The following is a 20,844-nucleotide window of genomic DNA, read 5'->3' as shown; positions in this document are numbered from 1 at the left end:
CTGCCACCTCTGCTGTTTGCAGGTTACCACTACAACGACCTGGTGTCGCCACAGTACCTGAGCCTCATTGCCAACCTGTCGGGCTGCACCGCCCACCGGCGTGTGAACAACTGCTCCGACATGTGCTTCCATCAGAAGTACAGGACGCACGACGGCACCTGCAACAACCTGCAGCACCCCATGTGGGGCGCCTCGCTTACTGCCTTCGAGCGCCTGCTCAAGGCCGTGTATGAGAACGGCTTCAACACGCCCCGGGGCATCAACCCGCAGCGGCAGTACAACGGGCACATGCTCCCCATGCCACGCTTGGTGTCCACCACGCTCATTGGGACGGAGGTGGTCACCCCCGATGAGCAGTTCACACACATGCTGATGCAGTGGGGTCAGTTTCTGGACCACGACCTGGACTCCACGGTGGTGGCCCTGAGCCAGGCCCGCTTCTCCGACGGGCAGCACTGCAGCACCGTGTGCAGCAGCGACCCCCCCTGCTTCTCCGTCATGATCCCCCCCAACGACCCGCGTGTGCGGAGCGGGGCCCGCTGCATGTTCTTTGTGCGCTCCAGCCCTGTGTGTGGCAGTGGCATGACTTCCCTGCTCATGAACTCCGTGTACCCGCGGGAACAGATCAACCAGCTCACCTCCTACATCGATGCGTCCAACGTGTACGGCAGCACGGACCACGAGGCTCACAGCATCCGGGACCTGGCCAGCCACCGGGGCCTGCTGCGCCAGGGCATCGTGCAGAGGTCCGGGAAGCCGCTGCTGCCCTTTGCCACGGGCCCCCCGACTGAGTGCATGCGGGATGAGAATGAGAGCCCCATCCCCTGCTTCCTGGCCGGGGACCACCGGGCCAACGAGCAGCTGGGCCTGACCAGTATGCACACACTGTGGTTCCGGGAGCACAACCGGGTGGCGGCCGAGCTGCTCAAGCTGAACCCGCACTGGGATGGGGACACCATCTACTACGAGACCCGGAAGATCGTGGGGGCCGAGATCCAGCACATCACCTACCGCCACTGGCTGCCAAAGGTGCTGGGGGAGGTGGGCATGAAGATGTTGGGGGAGTACCGGGGCTACGACCCCAGCGTCAACGCCGGCATCTTCAACGCCTTCGCCACCGCGGCCTTCAGGTTCGGGCACACGCTGGTCAACCCTCTGCTCTACCGGCTGGACGAGAACTTCGAGCCCATCGCTCAGGGCCACGTTCCCTTGCACAAAGCCTTCTTCTCACCCTTCCGGATCGTGAACGAGGGGGGCATCGACCCGCTTCTCAGGGGGCTGTTCGGTGTGGCAGGGAAGATGCGGGTGCCCACCCAGCTGCTGAACACGGAGCTCACGGAGCGGCTATTCTCCATGGCACACACGGTGGCCCTTGACCTGGCCGCCATCAACATCCAGAGAGGCCGGGATCACGGCATTCCTCCGTACCTTGACTACAGGGTCTACTGCAACCTGTCCGCTGCTCATACCTTTGAGGATCTGAAAAATGAGATCAAGAGCCCTGAGATCCGGGAGAAGCTGAAAAGGTGAGTGGCAGGGAACCGGGACGCAATGGTCTGAGTGTGGACGCCCGGCGACCCCAGCTGTGGGTTGTGTTGTAACCGCCTCTGGGTTCAAGTGTTTGCTGTGTCCTGAGGAGGGCACATGAGAGGCTGTGCTGCTGCAGGGTGGGGCTGGAGCCAGGTGTCTGTCCAGTCACATCCCCCAGCCTCACTGTGCTCAGGATGAGACAGAGCTGTACTATCTGGCTGGAGCTCGAGTGGCCAGAGGTTAGCTGTTTGCTCCAGGGCCACAGTGGAGGCTGTTTGTGCCCAAGGAGGACTGTCCCTGGTGCAGAGCCTGGCAGTTCAGCCTCGATCAGCTGACCCCCAAGGCCTGGTTCGTAGCCCCTCCTGTGTGAGGCCCATGGAGAGGCCACTGCTCCTGAGAGGTGGAGAGGGGAGGAGAGGGAGCAGGGGATGGGCACTTCAGAGCCCTTGGTGCAGCAGTGGGAGAGTTTCAGCATGCCCCGCCCAGGCGACGGGGCCCAGAGGTCTGGTTAGGATCAGGTACCTTGCCTTTGGCGGGCTCCTTCCTCCAAATTAGGTGGGTAGCTGGGCTTGAAGTTCTCCAAAACTTACCTTCGTAAGCTCTCCTTTTTTCTAGGCTTCTCCCTGTCCTTGGCTGCTTAACTTTTTTCTTTTTTTTCATATTATTTCTAACAGTTTATTTGTATTCAGTCTTTTACAGAAATGGAAGTAATTACTCATTAGTTTTCCTGTTGTGATTCTTCCTAGTCCTTGGATTTATGAATCAAGACAGCTCACTGAGCATGTGAGATCTGCTAATTTTTCACTTGAAGGAACTGTTTTTAAAAGAAAAGAATTCCCTTGTGAAATACCCTCTTCCCAGGTGTTTCCCGTCCTCACCCCATGTTCCTTGTGACCTGAGCTCACTCCGTGTTTCCCATGGCCCTCTCCCTGTGTTTTCTGGGCCATCTGCAACCCAGAGCAAGTCACCTGACACGACAGTGAGATGGCCTACAGGTCAAGCTGTGGCTTCTAGACAAGGATTCTTCTCGTAATTTATTGCCAGTTCTGAATGAGCCTGAAGCCTCCTGTGTTCCGGTGTTCTTTATTTAAATCCTGGCATTAAATTCCGGGCAGAGGGGAGCCTGGGCTGTCCACTGGTGGAATGTGTTTTTGTCAGTTTTGCTTGGTTGGAGTTTATGTTAACGTCTGTACTTTTCATTAATATCCTCCTTTGTTCCCGTCCAGACGGCCACAGATGACTTTCCCAGCCTTTTTCCTCTCTTTGCCAAACTGTTTCAGAACTGCTCAGAGGTGCTGGCGGTCCCGTTCTTGCTCTGGCACACAGTGGTCCTGGGTTGTTTGCATGAGAGAGACCCTGGCAAAGACATTACAGTCATTCACCCACACGCTGAATCACTCACTCATTGTTTTTCTATCAGCCATTGCTAAGAGGGAAAATGAGACATGAATACGAGGACAGTGGAGTGATGAAAGCTGAGGCCTGTACGTGGCTGTTTCCAGCAGACATGGGGAGCACGGTTCTCCCCTACTGCACTGGAAGCCAGTGAAGGTCTGCATTTCGGGGCAGCATGGGTGGAGCTTCTTCCCCTGCTGTGCACCCCGCAGGCCCAGCTTGCAGGACTCCAGGCCCCTCTGTGAAGGAGGCACCTGGAGTGCAGTGGGGGCGTCTTCCTAGATTGCCTGTGGGTTTGGATCCTTCCAGCTCTCCACAAGAGTCCCTAGAAGGTGGGAGTAGGAAGAGGAGGACAGGCACAGTGGAGCAAGTTCTTTGGGGGGAAGGTGTGGACAAGACCAGATGCTCTGTAAGTGATTTGCCGGTGACGTCTAGGAGCTGAAAGTCTAATGTACTTGCAGTTGTACTTAGAAGAACAGGAGCAGTTTGTGCTTCTTAGGAAGAGTGAGTGCCAACCTAAACAAAATCACGTTTATTCCACTTGCGAGATAACGCTGATGGTCACAGCCCTGTGTATCTTGCTTGTGGAGTAGCTGGTGTCCTGGGTCATGGTCCAGAACTCGTGCTTCGTGGGAAAGGCAGTGGGAGGGTAGGAGATACTTTTAGCTCTATCTGAGCAATGAGGAAGGAGCACTGCGGTCAGGTCATCGCCTGTTGCTTCGTGGAGCACTGGGAAATTATAAAAGATGAGATAAGGCTGATTGAGAAACCATTGATTCTTTGCATGTTTGTGAGCATATCTGAGGAACGGGAAGAATTGGATGAGAACATTTGTAAACATTTAAACCATATCTAAGGCCTTGCCCCATCCTTGTTTAGCAAATATTTTCATTATGGCCAATATGTTTTCAGTGCATGGCAGAATCCAATTTTATTTTTTAAAATGTGTCTGCAGCTATCTAGGTGGTGGGGGAAAGGAAAGGTGTCATTTAACTTTTTTCAGTTTTCCTGACTTTTCAAAATCTAATAGCTGGGTGCCAGTGGCTCACACCTGTAATTCTAGCTATTTGGGTGGCTAGAATGGAAAGATCATGGTTCAAGGCCAGCCTGGACAAATAGTGCATGAGACCCCGTCTCTAAAATTAACCAGAGCAAAATGAACTTGGGTCAAGCCAAGAGAGTAGAGTGCCTGCTTTGCAGGTACCAAGCCCTGTATTCAAACCCTGGTCCCATCCCCCAGCCCACCCCCCCAAAATGATAAATAAATGTGTGTATCCATTTTACGGATATACATATAACAGAAAATAAGAAAATTCTTTTTTTTAATGATGTAATTTTATTAGCCTGCATTAATCATATAAGGGGTTTCATGGTGATAATTAAGTATGATAGGTAGGTGCTTTAAAGAATTAAGGACGAATTTTCTTTGATAAGTAAAAATGCAAATAACATACCATGGTGAGAAACTTGGGCTTTTTCATTTCTGCTGTGATTTATTACCAGGTAAATCCGTTTCTGCTTGTGTCCCTACAGGCTCTATGGCTCAACACTGAACATCGATCTGTTCCCAGCCCTCATGGTGGAAGACCTGGTTCCGGGCAGCCGTCTAGGGCCCACCCTGATGTGCCTGCTTAGCACACAGTTCCGGCGCCTACGTGATGGGGACAGGTAGGCACCAGAAGGGCCTGTTGGAGGGCTGGCGGAGAGAGGACCCATCCTCGCTGAGACGAGACACCTCACCCCTTGCAGCCCTGCGAACAGCCCCTTGCCTGACTTAGGCTTGTCCCCAGACCCTCACGTGGTGTTAGGGCTTTCCACACCCATGTCCAGGCTGTGTTGTTTTCTGACCCTAAAGAGAACTGGGCAACCCTGAGCTGGACCTGGGAGACACTGTAGGCTTTGAACTTCTAGTGAGCATTCTTAGTTTACAGCCCCAGAAGGTGGCCATACCTGTTACTAAGTAATTCAGCAGACAGCCTCCTGCCATGTCTGTGTTTCTAGAAAGTGGCCTCTTTTCCTTCCTGGTTGGCAGGCTAACATACTGTCTGTGTGACGGATTGTTTTCTTGTTTTTTGGACGTGACTTTGAGTCATGTCTGAGTTACTTCAATAGCTGCTAATGGAACCCAGCGATTTCTGGTTGCAGAAGGGATATTCTAACTCAGTTCCCTGGGACCAGGGGTGTCTCTGTCCACCCTGACCCTGCTCTCATTTCTGGGATGCAGGTTGTGGTATGAAAACCCGGGGGTGTTCTCCCCTGCCCAGCTGACGCAGATCAAACAGACATCCCTGGCCAGGATCCTGTGTGACAACTCAGACAACATCACCCGCGTGCAAGGGGACGTGTTCAAGGTGGCGGAGTTCCCTCATGGCTACGGCAGCTGCGAAGATGTCCCCAGGGTGGACCTGCGGGTGTGGCAGGATTGCTGCGAGGGTATGTGGCAGAGACACACAGCACCTCCTCTCACTTTCTCTGTTTCTGTGAACGCTGAGCACGTGTAAGTACCGTCACCATGGCGAGAAGGGATGCAGGATTTATTTGTGGTGTATCTGTAAGAGTTCGTGCACTTACACGAGCCTCGGTGGTGTGACCAGCACCTCTCGATGCTATTAGGAGACTCACCAGTTGCCTTCGGGTTCCACCAGCAGGACACGGCAGACTGGCCCACTACTTGTTTTAAGTAGGACTCTGCTATGAAATAACGATAAAAAGAAAAACATGGCACAAATACTTAAACCAGCAGCGTAGTCTTTTATCATCATTGTCAAATGACGCGCTGTGCATCTGACAGTCGGCGCAGGTCATTTGTCTACACCAGCGTCAATTTAGCCTGGTGCTGAGATGTCACTAGACGGTAGGCGGTTTTCAGCTGCGTTATGATCTTTGGGGCCATCTATATATGATGATAACTACAACACTGGGAAAAAGAAACATTTGTGTAACTACACATACTCTGTGTCCATACTCACAGATGAAAGACGAAAAGTAAAGTCTATCAAAGAAGCACTTGAGATGTATCAAATTGCCTTCTAGGAAGTTTATGCTTGGTGTTTGGGACATCTACACCAACACGTAACCAGAGAAAGCAGTTACTGAACATCTCCCGAAGAGTTAAGAAGTGCCCTGTGGGCGTGCCAGTCTTGCTTTCAGGGTTTAGAAGCCCTTTGTAAAGAGGGGCTGGGCCTGTCATCCTGAGATGCCACTTGCTCTCCGGGCCGCCATCAGCAGCTCCTGCCTCTTCCGGGCACTGACCTCATAGCCTCCATCCTGCTTGGCATGCCTAATTCCCTCTCATGGTTAACCTCAGTTTCCAGCTTCTAAATTGAACACAATTTTGGCTTTATTCAAGCTATGATTAGAGCCCATAGATATTAAAGCTGGGGGACATTTGGAACCCAAGCCCCATGAACTGCTGTTTGTGGTGAAGTGGGAGGAGGGAGGCCTTCCTGCCTCACATGGGGGGCGTGGGCCCTGCCCGCTCTGGGGGCTCCTGGAGACAGTGGGTAAAATGGTAGCTTAAGAAAAGACACCCAGAGTTCAGAAACTACAATTACTCTCTCTTCCACCTCTTTGATCCTGAAGTAGTCACTCGATGCTATTTAAATCAGTGCGCACTGCAGTCTGGGTTGAATATTAGAGCAGTTTGAAATATCTTCTCAGAGTGTGCGGGTGTCTGCATGAGCGTGCAGTAGGTGTCTCTTTGTGATCTGATTCTTTTGTCTCTCCCTCTCTCTCTCTCAACATACACACGCGTACGGCAGGAGAATTCACACGAACAACAGAATTGTGCCTGGTGCATACCCAGTTTCAGGGTCACTTGTGGTCTGTTACCACATTTGCTGGGAATGTGTGTCTGGTTTTATTCTCACTGCTTTGCACAGCGCAAATGTGTTTCCACCGCGTTACAGAGAATCCACGCTGTGCCTGCAGAGAGCTAGAACTGTTCTCTTTAATCGTGGGAAAACCAGTTCTTCTCATGGTCAGATACAAAAATCCATTTTCTGATCATTTTACCAGGCTCCCATTAGCTGCGTAAGGAGGAATACAGCCAGGCTTTCTGCACTTTGGCTGAGAAGTCCAGCAGTCCTGAAAGAGGTCATCCTGGGACAGGCCTTGCTCTCTGCTGTCCTAGTGGGAGCTCCTTCCTCCATCCTGTCCCTGGTCCCAGGCAGGCAGCTTAATTTGCTTTATAAGTTTAGCAGAAAAAAGGTAAAAAAGAATTGAAGTTTGCCAAACTTAAATTTCGGTTGCTCACCTCCCAGAGCTGAGCCTGGGAAGGTGTGGTGTCCATTCTTTTTTTTTTTTTTTTTTTTGTGGCACTGGGGTTTGAACTCCCAGCCTCACACTTGCTAGACAGGGGTACTCTACTACTTGAGTTGTACCCCAAGCCCTTTTTGCTTTGTTATTTTTCTGATAGGATCCCACATTTTTACCCAGGGCCAACCATGGACTCCAGTCCTCCTATCTATGCCTCCTGTAGCAGGGATTACAGGTGTGCACCAGTGCACCTAACTTGTTGATTAAAATAGGGGTCTCTTAAACTTTTGTCCAGGCTGGCCTTTAACCAGGATTCTGTTCTCCACCTCCTGAGCAGCTGGGATTACAGGGTGTGTACCACACACCCATTTCTTTCAACCACAGTAGGAAATGCAACCTCTTTGTGGGGATTGGTGTGTCTTAGGGAAAACACACACTCATGTGTTCACACAATTTGGAAATCATTGCAGTAATTATTGAAATACTACAAAGCACACCTGCACATCCCCTAGATTCACCAGTTAACATTTTATTACATATTTTCGCGATTTTTACATGTGTGTGCCTGTGTATATTGGTGTGTATTCATATATAAAATGCATATTTTTTCTAAAGTAGCCAGGAAGTTGCAGATATGTGCCACCTTGCTCCTCAATAATTTAGTTAATCCTGATCACAATGGGAGATTTAGCGTGAATCAAACGTTCCAACATCTCAGTCTTCCTGAGATGTTACCTTGGTTCTGTAACAGTTTATGTCCCGTTGCCAGATGCCACCAGGGTCTTAACTTGCATTTCACCATAAGTTCTTCAGCCTCTTCTAGCCAGGAAGAGTTCTCAGTCTGTCCTTGGTCTTTCTTGTAGCATTTCCATCCTGTGGGTTTGTGGACATTTTCCTTGAGCTTGAGACTCAATGTACGCCGTGCGAGTCAGACAAGCAGGGCTGCGTTCTGTGCTCATCACTGTGGGGCTGTCAGCTTAGTCCCTGGACACTGTCCTGCTCTGCAGGCACCTTATGGTGCCCATCGGGGATGGGAGCCAGCCCGACCTGCCCGGGGCTACATTCCTGACTCTCAGGGACTCAGCCAAGCTCTCACAGTGTGGGGGGAGGGCTTGCTCTGGATATAGGAAGCCTGGTGGGAGGAGGCTCCCATTGTCTGGACTGGGGGTGTAGGGCTCAGTGTGGGGGACACGGGCGTGGCTGTGGAGGAACCAGGCTGGTGTGGATCTGATTCGTGTTCCCAGAACCCTGTGAAAAACTCTGTTCTGAGTTGATTGACAGGCAGAGAGAGTGCAGGGTGGTGGATCCAGCCTGCTGGGCTTGACTCAGAGGCAGATAATTATCTTCTGCAATTACAGACCACTTAGGGGAAGTGTGCATCGGTTATGTTATGTGGGAAGAAATGGGGCCTTGACTCCTTAGAAGTTTGTCCCTTCTCTTTCCAGTCATAGACAGCAGAATCTAGACCAGGACACACATCTGCTGCCTGCACAGGCAGCTCCATGTTTTTCTTGTACGATTTCTGCCTCAGAGGCACCATGAGACTTTCAGAATTTTGACAAGAGCTGTATTCGACTTTTGCCTTCATTCTCTGCCAGGCTGTTTCTGGGGAGAAAGAGGCAGGAGACTCATGTAAAACCTGATGGCTTTGATGGCTACTGTGGGCAGGGCCAGGTGAGTCCTCTTCCCCTACCTGGTCCAGGTGAGACACAGCACCAAGGCTCCTGGCTGGAGTGGGAGGACCTCACATATGAGCAGACCAGATCATGGAGGCAGAGCACCTGGCTCTTGTCTCTCTGTGTGAGCTGTGTGCCAGGATGGCACAGTGGACATTTGGGGTGCCTGGAATGGGGGGGTCTGCTCTCAGGGAGACCTGCTGTGGTCGTTGGAGGGTGTGTGCTTAAGCGGGTTGTGTAGAGGCTTGGCCTCACCACAGGAGAGGGTCAGTCACCCAAGACCATCTGTTAGGGCTCCATGAGGCCCTGACTCTGCCTGCTATCATGTGTTCTGGTTAGATTCATAGACGCAGCATAAAAGATGGTCACTATTTATTTTCTCCGAAATTAGTGTCTTTGCTGGCCAACCTCCCTCTTCCTGCTTTCTCTGTAGACTGCAGGACCCGGGGACAGTTCAACGCATTTTCCTATCATTTCCGGGGCAAACGGTCTCTGGAATTCAGTTACCAGGAAGATGAGCCCACCAAGAGAGCTGGGCCACAGGTGGCACTGGGGTAAGTTTGTCCTGGTGGCCACTGTAAAGAGCGGCCTTCCCTGGGGATGTCTGCCATAAGCCTAAGCTTGCTGTCATTCTGTGCTTGTTCCCTGGCCAAGTCAGGTCCAGCAGGAATCTCTCAGAGTGGAAGGAGCAGGTCTGCAGCCTGGGCCCTGCTGGGCTGTGCTAGACCCACTGAGGAGAACTAAGGTGAACTTGCAGGTTGATGTTTTGCTCCTCTTTCTTCCTCATAGTGTAAAACACAGTAAACGGCTCAGTAACTCCACGTCGGCCTCCTATGAGCACTCAGAAGGGCCAGCGACAAACGACTTCAAGGAATTTGTCCTGGAAATGCAAAAGACTATCACAGACCTCAGAAGACAGGTAATGCCGACCTAGGCCTCACGTCGTCTTTGCCTCCACCTGCCTTTTGACAGCACACCTCCCTCCTCCTGGCTTCTGGGAGGTTTTCACTGCTGGGTGGCTGTGAAGGGAGGTTGTGCCCGGCACCTGCAAGGGCATGCCATTTCTGTAGCTCACTCTTTCTTGTACTTTCCCTCCATCTGGACCACATAGAACAGCTCTCCTCAGATTTCCCTGTAGCCTGGGGACACAGAGCAGGTGTTCTTGGTGGTGGACTGCCAGGCAACGTTGCTGAAGGAATGTGGTTGGCACAGATACAGCATCCTAAAAAACCCCCATGTAGGACAGTGTGGAGAAGGTGGAGTTGGATTCCTGTTGGCAAGCGATTTTTACGAATGGTGAAGTGACCGTTTCCCACAGGTATCTTGAGGTCCACACCTCAAATGCTTGGTTAGTCACTGGGAGCCCTGCAGAAGGGACCCACTCAGGAGCACTGGTGTGAACCTGTGCACTCATATTTTGCTCCTTGAGGAGACCAAGCAACCAGGGTCCTGTGGCAGGGCAGGGGCTTCCACCTTGCTTCTGGCCCCCACTCTCTGCCCAGGGAACTTCTGCCTCTCCCAGACTGGGGTTGGGTTGTCAGTGCCATTTACTTCAAAGGGTGGAAACTGAGATCTCCGGCTGGACTTCTCTCAAGTCTGTGCACACTGTGGGGACAGAGAGAAGTGTATGCAACTCAGTGTGGAGAGAGGGTTCCAGGAGAGGCGCTTGGTGCTGGTCCCTGCTTCGTGGCGTTCACGGCTGTGGGCCATTCCTCCTCCAAGGCTCCTGGGATGTGAGGTTTAGGAAGAGTTTGTTCATTGTCAGAGTGGCCTTGACACTCGCCTCTGGCTGCAGGGCCATTTCTGCTGCTGTCCACTGCTGCCCACATCCTGCCTCTGCACTTCAGGTACCACGTGTGGTTTCTCTTGGCACCAAGTGGACAGTATGGTGATGGCTCTCTAGGGTCACCTGACGCAGTGCAGGCCCCAGTGAAGAGAGGCTGAGATGAACCTAATGTTCAGAGCATGATAGGCACAGCTCAGGTGTCCTGGGAACCTGAGGGGAGTTTGTGAGCTCTGAGGTCAGCCGAGATGGGCCCTGAGGATGGGTGACTCCAGAGAGTCTGTGGCACTGTCACTTCTTCTTCTGTAGGACTAGGGTCAGGGCAGGCCCGATCAGGGTGTGAGAAGGACTGAGAAAGGCAGAATATCTCTTGATTTTTATAAGTAGTGTGGCTCAGATTGGACGTGGGCAGACTTGGCCTTGTCTCTGTCATCCTCATGTGACCACTGAGTGCTCACACAGATGCTTATCTACTCTGACAGCTGCTGAGGAGTATATGGTCCAATCATGTCCTCTGAGGTCTAAGTGAGGCAGGGGTGGCTATAGATGCCCAGGAAGCCTTGAAGGACAGACAGGTCTGGCTGCCGCCTGAGGATACCGGGACCCTCCTTCTTTCCCTTCATGGTTTCCACTAGAAAGTCCTAAGATTTAAAAGGGTCAATGATGCTAATGAAAGACTGATCAGAAAAAGGTTTTTATTTGGAAGCCATATATAAAATGTTTCACAAAGTGAGTAGCTATTTGGCTAACTAAATCTTAGACAGCAAGCGGTCAGGGTGTGATCCTCCTAAAACACAGAGAATGAGGCCCCTGACACCGTGGGGAGTCGCAGTGTTGCTTCAGTGAGGCGCTGTGTTCTGACGTAGGATGGAGTCTGTGCAAGAGTGAGCTGAGCAGAAGGCATGGTGGTTGAAGTGCATACGTGGGATGTTTGTCTAATTTGTTCATTGCTGTCACCTGGCTGCACACCTGCAGCTGGGCGTGGCTGATAAAGTTTTGCTCCACAAATTGGGAAGTTATGTCCATTTTGGCTCCATTGCGAGTGATAGCAAACCCAAATTAGAATGGATTCCACGAGGTGAGCAAACTTTCCCCTGAGTGAGTCTGGGGCTACCTGCCCTTGCAGTGGGGGCCTTGGCACCTACTTCTCTGTGTTGGTGGGCCCAAGGTCTCCAGCTGCCTTTGCCCTGTGTTCGGGACACAGGCAAGGGCATGAGAAAGGGGCCTCTGGAGTGTCCTGCAGGTGACTCCTGGGCTTCCCTCACATCCTGTGAGTCACCTGGCCACACTTGGCTGCCAGGGAGGTGGGTTTGATGGCCTGTGCTCTGGGATACTGAGCTTCTCAGGAAAAGCCATCTCCATCCCTGGGAAAACAAGGGTCTCTTGGTTTTGGACATGACCAGGGCTGGTCCTTTGAATATAGCACAGTGATCATTCTCTGTGTTGCAGCTCAGGCACAGTGAGCATTTCCATCATCACTCAGGGCAGTGAATCTCCTTTGTTTTCAAGATCCTCTGTTTTCTTTTCATTACCTCAGCTTGCATTTCATGCACACTGTTAGACCATGGGGTCATGGCATTTGGACAGTCCTCCCCAGTCTCATCAGCAGATTTGAGATGCCATCAGAGTTCTTTAGGAACAGTTGTCTCTGCCAGCCTTCCTTCTCACGCACTCTTTCGAGAGCAGGTGTATGTTTTGCCAGAACTGCACTGTGGCTCCCAGATGACCAGGACTGCTCTGTGCCTTGCTACAGATAAACACACTGGAGTCTCGGCTCAGCGCCACAGAATGTGTGGATGGCAACGGTGAGTCTCACGCCAACAACACAAAGTGGAACAAAGACGCGTGCACCGTTTGTGAGTGCAGAGTGAGTATGGGGTCCATCTTCATACCCTAGATGTGGGTGGCCTCTGTCCCTCCCGCCACCTGTTGGAGCTAACTGTACTGGCAGAGGTGGTGCTGCGTGGCCTAGACCTGCTGTACTGGCTACCTGCAGAGGGTGGGCTGTCCCCTTAGCACGGGGTGAGCCAGAGCACCTGTGTGAACCAGATACCCCGTCTGACACTGGAGAGAACACGCACACCATGGAAACCTAAACTGAAACGGCTCAGATCCCCGCCTCATAGCCACTTGTTAAACATTTACCTGGCTCTGTCCAGTCCTGGCCTGGGGCATTAGTTGTGTAGGTGAGGGTCAGGGTTCCTCTTTGGAGGGAGATGCACAGGTGGGGGATTGTGGTGCTGGCAGTGAGCAGAGGTGCAGCTGCTGCTACACGGGGGTGCAGCTCAGGACAAAGATGACAGACAGGGTAGCATGGATAAGGCAGATGTGGGGTGCCTAGGGGTTTGTCCAATTTCCAGAGACAGACATTACAAGGTACTCACATCCATGGGCTGTGTGGCTTGGTAAGGAGACCAAGGGAGAGGAGAGCCGGATCCCCTCTATCTCTCTCTGGTCCTGTCCTCCCTCCTGGTGAGAACAGCTGAGGGTTCCAAGGTGAGACAAGCCTATGATCATGGACTCCTCATTGTTGGAGAACAGTGGGAAAGGACAAGAGTAAGAAGTGGAACCTCCAGAAGAAGTGGAGGTGTTGGTTTTGTGCTAGACTGCAATTAAGAAGCCACTGAGGGTTGCCCTTCTGGTATAGTTAGCGAGAGGTGAGACCTCCAAGGTTGGCTGAGCAGTGAGGAGTGGGAGAGCATGTGAGGTGTTGTCCTGTGTACAGAGGCAGACCATGCACAGTGAAGGGGGGAAGGGGGGGCTTGGTGAAGTGCACGAGGCACCATGCCCAGCAGGGTCCCAGAAAAGATAGGTGTATCCATCTCCCTCTTCCAGGATGGGCAGGTCACCTGCTTCGTGGAAGCTTGCCAGCCTGCAGCGTGCCCTGCGCCTGTGACATTTGAAGGAACATGCTGTCCAGTCTGCGTAAAGACAACCACGGAGGGACAGCCTTAGTCTTTCCCAGCAGAGCTCCTTGGACTTGGTTGAGATCAGACAGCAACACAGGGAGCTGCAGACCACAGGAAAAATCTGGACCCCAGACATTTCAGGACCTCAGCTGTGCCATCACCCCTGCGGCACAGGCTGCTTTGGACCCCATGTTTGGAGAAGGAGTCAGAGCAGACAGGAAGGGGTGTGGACGCTGGTCCTCACTTCATGTTAGTCTTCTCAGGTTTTTATTTAATTCTTTTAAAATGGAAAATTGGTGCTACTATTAAATCGCACAGTTAAATCATTTAGGCTCCTAAACTGATTCTGCCTACTAATACTTTTTAAGTAAGGCAGGATCCCTCTGAAGTCCACTCCACCTGGTTCTGACACCAGGTGTGACCTGTGGGTGACAGCGTGTCAGGAGGCCATGAGAAGGAGGCTTTCAATCTGGGTGACATCACAGGCTACATTTAAAAGGAAAATCTACGTTTGGCAAAGGGTATAGTCTTAACAGACGCTCGGGCTCCTGCTCCGTCCTTCCTGTTTGGGCTCTGACGTTTCTCAGCCGAGTAGCATCTAACCATGAAACGAAGCAGTCCTGTGTCCTGTGACTGTCCTGACCTCTTCCACACAGTTGTCACATTATTAATTCACATTTAGAAATGGACTTGTTTCCACTTACAGTGTGCGCACTTACTGCCTTGCTGTGAACCAGATGTGAAACCCTTTGGTCCCATGTCATGTGTTAGATCTCATGAACGGCCCCTGCACTGGCAGGATGGTCGGAGGCAGCCTTGTCCGTGCTCCTGAGCTCCTGACCGCCCAACAGAGTAAGACCCACTCTCCAGGTCCTTATGTTGGGTGACCGGCCACAGGTGGGCAGGACTTGAATGTGGGTAACTCTAACTTCACATTGTGTGAATGCAAAAAAACCAAATCCGTATACCTCATGTGTACTTTTAAAAATGCATGATTTTCTATAAAAATTTGCCCATTTGTGTTAGGTATGGCAGAAAAATCATTTTCCACTATGCAAAAGTATTTTTTTAGAATTCAGTGAAAAGCAACTATCATACCTCATGGTCTCTCTTTTTTAATTGACCAGAACCTTCCATTGTGTTCTCAAGACAAAGCAGTCTCTGTTCTGAGGACTGTTTCCCCTGAACAAGCAAGTTTCACTCAACATACGTTTAGTAGCTGGGTGCCCATACAGGGCACTGGGGCCTGATGGGGAATGCCGAGGACCGGGAGTCAGCAGCAGGTGGCAGAAGTGCCAGGAGGTTATCATGATAGTGAGAACATTGTCAGAGATGGGGAGAAGCCAGGTTCCTTGCAGTACTTGTCACATAACAGGCACTGAGAGTCTGGCATGATGTATCAGCCATTTCCCAGTGTGTATCTTTCCCACAGAGACCTGAGTGCGGTGCCAAGGGCATCCCAACCGTGGGATTGTTCACAGTGGACTCGTGGCTGTCTTTCCTCAGCCTCACGTTGCTAAGTGACAAGTTGAAGCTGCCTGGTGTCTCCTAGGCTTGGCACTTCTTTTGAAATGGTCACCTACAGTGATTGTGTAAGGTGGGAATGGTTGTGTGATTGCTCAGGTATAGAAGTGACAACTGGGTCACCGACAGCAGCATTTCACTGTCCCATGAGCCTCGGAGGGTGCACACAGGTGCGGCTCGTGGCTGGGCAGGTGCACAGGGATTCCATTCTCTAAACCGATGGAGGGGAAGCTGACTGCGATTGACATTAAATTCTGAGATTCAAACTGAAATGTCTGCAGAATCACCAGTTTGATATTCTGACTTCATTGCTAAGACACAGTGGGGACAGCGCCCGTGTGGACTCTGAGCGGTGAGTGTGAGGGCATTGCTGTAAGAGGAAGCAGAGTGTATATATTTATTTACTTTCTAACTGTGGCCAACAGCCAATGCCGTTTTTCTGTTCGTTGTATTCAGTACATTACCAAAGAGATGTTTGCACTTTGTAGTGATCTCCTTCAGTTCAAATAAAGGGCCACGTTGTCAAGTGGAGAGTGCTTGCTTTCTTTACCTAAGAATGACAAATCGGGCCGCAGTTGTGCACCAGGTGACATAGATACTGGATGAAGAAAGTGGGACCTAGACAGAGGCCCAGGAGCTGCACTTGACACTGAGTATCCTATACAGAAAATGGGAGAAGGAAAAGTAGAAAGGAATGAGTTAAAACGGACTCTGGCTTTTGAGGGAGCGAGAACTCATTAGCCAGACTGACATTGCTTCTTATAAACCTTAAGCAGGTGGGAGGTGAGCTCCTGGGAAAAGTTTCCTGAAGTTTTTGTGTGGACAAAGCCATTCATTTGTCAGAGAGGAAAAGTGTGGTGTGGTGTCATCTTGTGGGATCAGTGATGTGTGGGCACCTTCCCAGTGCAGAGGCGGGAAGGGTGTCACGAGGTTCCCATGTACCTGCACTGGTGTGTGGCTCAGCTGCCAGACCTAGGTGACCACATAGCACCTTTGCATTCCCCGTGCTGGGTGGGAGGGAATGCCACTCTGAAGGAAGCTAGAAGGGCTTGACGGGATCTTTATAGGGCTTGGGGAACAATCATATTGTATAAAGTTGTCTTAACAAGATCAAAGAAGCGTGAGGGGAAATTTAAGTGTTAACATTTTAAATTTCCAAGTCATTTCAAAATTTGCATGAGAAACTTGCGCTGCTCCCCTGAATGTGCCTTACCTTAGTTGATGCTAAAAGGAGTTCTCTGCTGCATGTTAACAGTAAGCTAGCTCTCCCAAGCCTGCACAACACTCAGTAGTGGACTTTGCTCACATGAAAAGGTCTTAATTCGAAAACCACCTTTTGCAGCCACCAAAAATTACATTTAGTTGGGTGCAGTGGTTCACACCTGTAATCGTAGCTACTCAGGAGGCAGAGATCCAGAGGATTGGGGTTCAAGGCCGGCCTGGGCGGAAAGTTCACTAGACCCCATCTCAACCAATAAAAGCTGTCTGTGATGGTGCACACCTGTCGCTCCAGCTACAAGGGACTGGAGATCCAGGTTGGTCCAGGCCAAAACACAAGACCCTGTTCAAAACAGTAAGTAAAGCAGAAAAAAAAAAAAAAAAAAATGTGAGGCATATGGCTCCAGTGGAAGAGCCTCTGCCTATCAAGCTCAAGTCCCTGCATTCAAGCCCCAGTACCACCAAACAAATAAAAAAAAAGAACGGCATTTAAACTCCATTTGGAGTGACAAATGTCATGCTGAACTTGTGTGACATGAAGACATTTCTATTCCACTGAACCTTGGGTTTTCCATGGTTGTCACAGCTGCCATGGGAGAACACGTGTATAGACAGACAGCACAGAAGGGCAGGTCAGCCCAGCGTCAGCAGAGTCACTGAGAGCCGAGGGAGACCAGGCTCTGAGAGGCACTGGGCCTGCCAACCCAGTGACCTGCCTGCCCAGTGGCCTGACTGCCCAGTGGCCTGCCTGCCCAGCTGCACACCCAGCACTTCGCCATCCTCACTTTAACACCCTGGCGACTGAGACAAAGGTCCTGAGCAGTCACTGTTTTTGACTCTTCAGGTGCAGAGGCTTTTGCTTTTCAGCCGAAATCTTCCTGTGGTGGATTTATTTTCGATGTGTTTTTGTTCTCCGAACCCAGCACTGAGGCATCAATAGTGAATAGTGAGTGTCAGTTCGGAAGATCGTAGAAGCCACGGTACTGACGTTTATGCTTGTGAGACTCACTAAAATGACTCTCACCCCATCTGCTGTTTTAATGTCTGCTTTTCCTTGTTCAAGCAACCCACTCTCGGAGGAAGGATATCCAGTGGAAAAACCCTTTGTCTTCCCCATTGTGTCTGAAAAGTCTCCCCAAGGTCCAGAGATGGTGAACTGACTCTGACCTTGTAGTTGTGCAGGCAGGCTCAGCAGTCACAGGAAACGCTGGAGCAGGCAGCTGCACTGTTGCTAGTTGGTGTTACGAGCAGGGAAGGACTGCTGCGTGTCTCTTCATCCTTTGCATGACTGTTCAAACACCATCTATAAATTAAAGTCCTGACATTGTTCATACATTCTAAATGGTCCACATCCTTCCCAGCATGCAAGCTGGCTTTCTTGTTTTGTCCTCATCAAGCAAAACAGACCAGGATGCGCTCGTTGAGCCTCAGGACCCCCTCGCCTGCAGCTGCTTTAGAGGAAGTCCTGGAAAACATTTCTGTTTATGTTCCTCACAAATTAACTGCACCAGAAATTATCTCAGAGGAGGACACTGGTCATCGCTGCTTTTACCTATGACTCACAGCAGGAATGGGGGTTGGTGCTGGACGCTCGTGCTGGCCATCCTTAGGAACACTGGTCAGAACCTGGGCACTGAGTTTCCTTGGAGGTCTCAGCAGACTTTAGGGCTCAGCCTCTGCCTCACTACCTCGTGGATCTCAGCTCTCTTACAAGTCAGTTGTGCTGGATCTGAGTTGTGCCGGTCCTCTGTTGGAGATGCCCACATTTTATTAAAACACTGATTCTTTGCCTGCCCTGCTGAAACAGTCCATTGAGTTGCACTGCCCATTGGCCTTCCTCAGGTGGAAAGGACAAGACTATGACCTTGAGAATCTGAATGCTTGAGCTGCAACTTCTCATCTGTGCTGAGCCACAGTTCCGATGCAAGTATTTGCTTGCATCCTTTGCTGGTCACTCATGTGGCTTTTCCAAAGCTTCTATTGTTTTCCGTTTTCCGTTTGTAAAGCAGAGGTGATTGTACTTCTGCTTTGCGAGTTTGCTGTGCAGATAACAGACTGTTTAGCTCTCTGCTCTGCTCACTTCAGCCAGCCTTGGTCCTGCAGAAGTCTGGATTAGACAGCCTCCCCGCCATGTCCCACAGCTGGTCTTTACAAAACCTGGCGCCTGGTGTCCTCGGGCAGAAGGGGAGAGGAAATGCGGGGGCTTTATGCTTCCTTCCTGTGATCAGTCAAAAGCAATGAAGTTATGACAAGAAACTCCCAGTCTGGCCAGGATTGCAACAGGGGGCCCATAGTTGACATCCCAAGTCTCTTGGACGTCAACACTGTTGTTCGAGGCTGTGCACCTGGACCAGAGGAGCCTTCCAGATTCCTGCTGGCCTAGTCTACCTGGTTCCTTCCCCAGTACCCCCTCCTTCCTGTATGACTGAAAGCACACCTTTCTGGCTTTCAGTTTTCATGCCTGTGCTCAGTCTGTCCTCGACCTCCTTATTTGAGATTCGTCTGCATCTCCCTATCACTCACTATCACAATACATGGTAAGAAGTCCATGTCTAGCATGAGGTCTGGGTGTGCTTCGTGACTCACCAGGAATCACTGGATGCCCTCCACATGCAGCCTTATCTCCACCCGGATGGTAAACTCCTCAGTGACACCCACACACGCCTTACCTTCCTCCCCCTGGGTGTTGGCTTATTTGAGAATCATTACCAACTTTGCTCCCAGATCACTGGCAGTGACCCATTACTTTTTAAGCTGAACACCTTTTCTTGTGAGTTGACCATAACAGTCTTTATGTTTTGCAAATAACATGTCTCCGTCCCTATGAATTGCTGTTGGAACGCAAACAGTCTGAAACCCTCAAACAGACTGAAACCCCCAGACAGACTGAAACCCATGGTGCCTCTGTTTCTTCACCTATAAAATTATCTACCTTGTAAGATTTTTTTTTTCCTTAAGGTAATGTCAGTGGAAAAAAAAAATGGTGCCTGCTCTGCAACCTGACAGCCAGGGTCCAGGCCTATGAATGCTTCCTGCAAGGACAGGAAACCGTCCCCTCTTGGGTCCAAAGGTCACCCAGCTCTCTGACTGTAAGGTTAACTGGGAACCTGGTTTTTCTAGATAAGTCCCTGAATTCTTTGTTTTATGGACTCTGGATAAGTCCTTGTTTGTTCCTATTAGAGGGCTGATTGCTTCTGATCACTGTACTTGGTCCTCCCTGGCCTGGTGCTGTCAGCATAAGCAGGCAGCATGGTGGCCACCATTTGGTGACAGGGTCTAAGGTGTACTTCAAGTTAGGAATAGTTGCTCATCTAGTCTGTTCTTCCTTCGTTATTCATCTAGCCAATGCTTGTTCTGTACCTGCTAATAGTCAGCTTCTATGCTGGGCTGTGATACAGACCTATAATAGATGTGGGCTAGATGGAGCTAGATGGTGTTCATGAGATATACACTGGTGTAGGTTGGATATACACTAGATACTGGCTGGAGGTGGAGTATAGACTAGAGGTAGATGACACAGGGAATACACACACACACAGATAGAGATGAAATGTAGGTTAGGTGTAGACTGAATGTAGAAAAAGACTGAAAATTAGACTAGCTGAGGACCAGGCTGGAGTCCACCCCTTGCAGGAGCAGGGATGCAGAAAAGACAGGCAACTGAAGAGTTTGTACGTGATGAATTATGAAGCATGTGCAAGATGACTGGAGCTCATCTTGGAAGTCAAGAGAACTTCACTCCAGTGAAAAGCAGCTGGCATAGGGCTACAGGTAGCCAGCAGAGTACCAGGTGGTGGGTGCTTCAAGGGAGCAGGGGTGCAAGGGCTGGAGGGGAACAACAGGCTAGCAGAGGCTGACTGTCATCAATTAGGCTTGGACCATTTGCCCCGAGGCCCTGGGAGGCCTTGGGTTGGGGAGGTCGCAGCAGGTGAGTGATGTGATGGAGCCATGGTGGGAACTGGCTCCTGTGGGATTGTGTGGCAAGAGGACCTCCTCTCAGCTCCCCTGCCATAAGATGGGAGGAATGACCATGAGGGACTTTGGGGACAGGAGGCCACCATGAGGGCCACGGTATCTGGTCAAAGCCCAGGAGGAGGAAGGCACAGGCAGGATGTGTAGTTGGGGGTGGGGGACATGTGAAGAGCTAGACAGCAAGACCATTGCTAGGAAGGCAGCATCTCCATGTGCTCATGGGATTCCTGATGAACTGGCAGATGTCCATCCTCCAGACTCACTTCATTGCACCATAAGACTGCAGACACACAGACCATGAGGTAAACCTGCCCCTCACAGGTGTGTGATGTGCCACCTTCCCAGCTGTCAGCTTGCTTGGGTCCTGGACTGTTTGGATATCTACACCCTCAGCACCATGGTGCCTGCAGCAGCCGGTGAGCCCCTTTCTGAGGAAAAAGGAGACAATGACTGAGGTGCACCCCAAGAGGAAGCACTTGTAGACCCAGGAGCCGCACTGGGTCCTTCACAAACATCTCCTGGTGTCATGACCTTCAACTAAATGGCACAGCCTTGTCTTCCTCACTTTAAAGTAGGGGCA

General features: G+C 50.9%; 1 protein-coding gene across 2 annotated transcripts in view; it reads left to right on the top strand.

Annotated features, from left to right (window-relative positions):
• The window catches only part of Pxdn (peroxidasin), an 82,886-nt gene extending 67,281 nt beyond the window's left edge, over positions 1 to 15,605 (top strand). For both annotated transcript variants that reach the window (XM_020183270.2, XM_020183269.2), the window contains 7 exons: positions 23 to 1,526; positions 4,459 to 4,593; positions 5,150 to 5,358; positions 9,292 to 9,412; positions 9,648 to 9,777; positions 12,395 to 12,508; positions 13,477 to 15,605. In XM_020183270.2, coding sequence (XP_020038859.1) covers positions 23 to 1,526; positions 4,459 to 4,593; positions 5,150 to 5,358; positions 9,292 to 9,412; positions 9,648 to 9,777; positions 12,395 to 12,508; positions 13,477 to 13,596 — 2,333 coding nt within the window. In that variant the 3' untranslated portion in view covers positions 13,597 to 15,605. The remainder of the gene's footprint in view (positions 1 to 22; positions 1,527 to 4,458; positions 4,594 to 5,149; positions 5,359 to 9,291; positions 9,413 to 9,647; positions 9,778 to 12,394; positions 12,509 to 13,476) is intronic.
• Positions 15,606 to 20,844: the final 5,239 nt, after the last annotated feature.

This window comes from Castor canadensis, chromosome 12, assembly GCF_047511655.1.
Source record: "Castor canadensis chromosome 12, mCasCan1.hap1v2, whole genome shotgun sequence".
In the NCBI taxonomy this organism is placed as follows: Eukaryota; Metazoa; Chordata; class Mammalia; order Rodentia; family Castoridae; genus Castor; species Castor canadensis.
The sequence above is the reverse complement of the archived record's forward strand: the minus strand, read 5'-3'. Positions and strand labels throughout refer to the sequence as shown.